The sequence below is a fragment of the Trichinella spiralis genome, assembly GCF_000181795.1.
Source record: "Trichinella spiralis strain ISS 195 chromosome Unknown Scfld2502, whole genome shotgun sequence".
Lineage (NCBI taxonomy): Eukaryota > Metazoa > Nematoda > Enoplea > Trichinellida > Trichinellidae > Trichinella > Trichinella spiralis.
This window is the reverse complement of record NW_003529441.1, coordinates 1-1,040: the sequence shown is the minus strand read 5'-3', so window position 1 is coordinate 1,040 and position 1,040 is coordinate 1. Positions and strand designations below refer to the sequence as shown.

Here is a 1,040-nt window from a genome sequence, read left to right as displayed (position 1 = left end):
GTTGTACAAGAGGACGCGTTGGTTGCGAGAAGTCGGCTTAGAATACGTGGTTTGCAGTACTGGTTGCAGTATTGCCGTATTCCGAAGAGTCGAATTGGGAAGTGTGGACGAACCGAGTCGAAGTGCAAGGAAGGACGATCGAGCGAGAGACTCGTGGGTACCTTATTGAAGGGCATTCGACTTACCGTTAGGAACAACGGTAGTAGCTCGGGTATTCGTACACTTCGAGCGTGCAGTCGCAACGTACAGAGTTAGCGGAGCTAGGGAACCGGAAGACGTCCGCGAAGGAGATCGCCATCGACGAGAGTTTTTGGACCCCGATCGCTGCCCACGCCGTGGAAGATACACCAAATCCACTCTTTATTATACAGTCCACTTACTTATTGGCCGGACGAACGAACGTCTGGTCTATTCATACCTGAACGTCAGATTACTGTCGCTAGTCTGACTCTAACAAACATAGCTAAATAATTTTATTATGACGAGCCAATTATACAGTTGCCAACACAACTATAGTAAGAAAATTAGCACCACCGAAAAGTAAGTCTTTATTTTATTTTACATCATTAATTTTGTTTTGAATTAAATAATGCAATAAAACTTCATTTAAATGTGTGCAAAGTATAGTATGAAAATATGAACATGAAATTCATTACAGACTGTTAGCATTGATATGCCCTTTCACGTAACTTTTTGATATTTTTTATATTTGCGTATTTTTGTTTTTCAATTTTGACAGAATTTTTCTGCAATGCAATGTCATATTTATAGTGCTGTATTTAAGTACAGATTATTTTAAACTGCTATGTCCCTTACTATTTAAAGGACAAGAGCGTAAGCTCAGTTTTTTATTTTTGAGAAAAAAATGAAGTGAATATAATTTTATTAAAAGTTAGTTAATTCTTTTTAATTTTCATTTATGAAAAAATGCCATTTAAATGCTTATGATTTTTGTTTATTATAACGTGAATTATTATTTTATTTTTTTTATTTGATAAGTCTGCTGAACTTTTTCCACCTTTGCATATTTTGTATTATTT

The 1,040-nt window shown here is 35.8% G+C and overlaps 1 protein-coding gene across 1 annotated transcript; it reads left to right on the top strand.

Moving 5' to 3' along the window:
- Window positions 1-57: 57 nt before the first annotated feature.
- Tsp_15756 (conserved hypothetical protein) lies at window positions 58-448 on the top strand (the record flags this gene model as incomplete). Its single annotated transcript, XM_003368426.1, is given in 2 exon segments — window positions 58-153; window positions 172-448. Coding segments are annotated over 2 exon segments (373 nt in total), but the record flags the coding sequence as incomplete, so codon positions are not given.
- Between the last annotated feature and the right edge of the window lie 592 nt (window positions 449-1,040).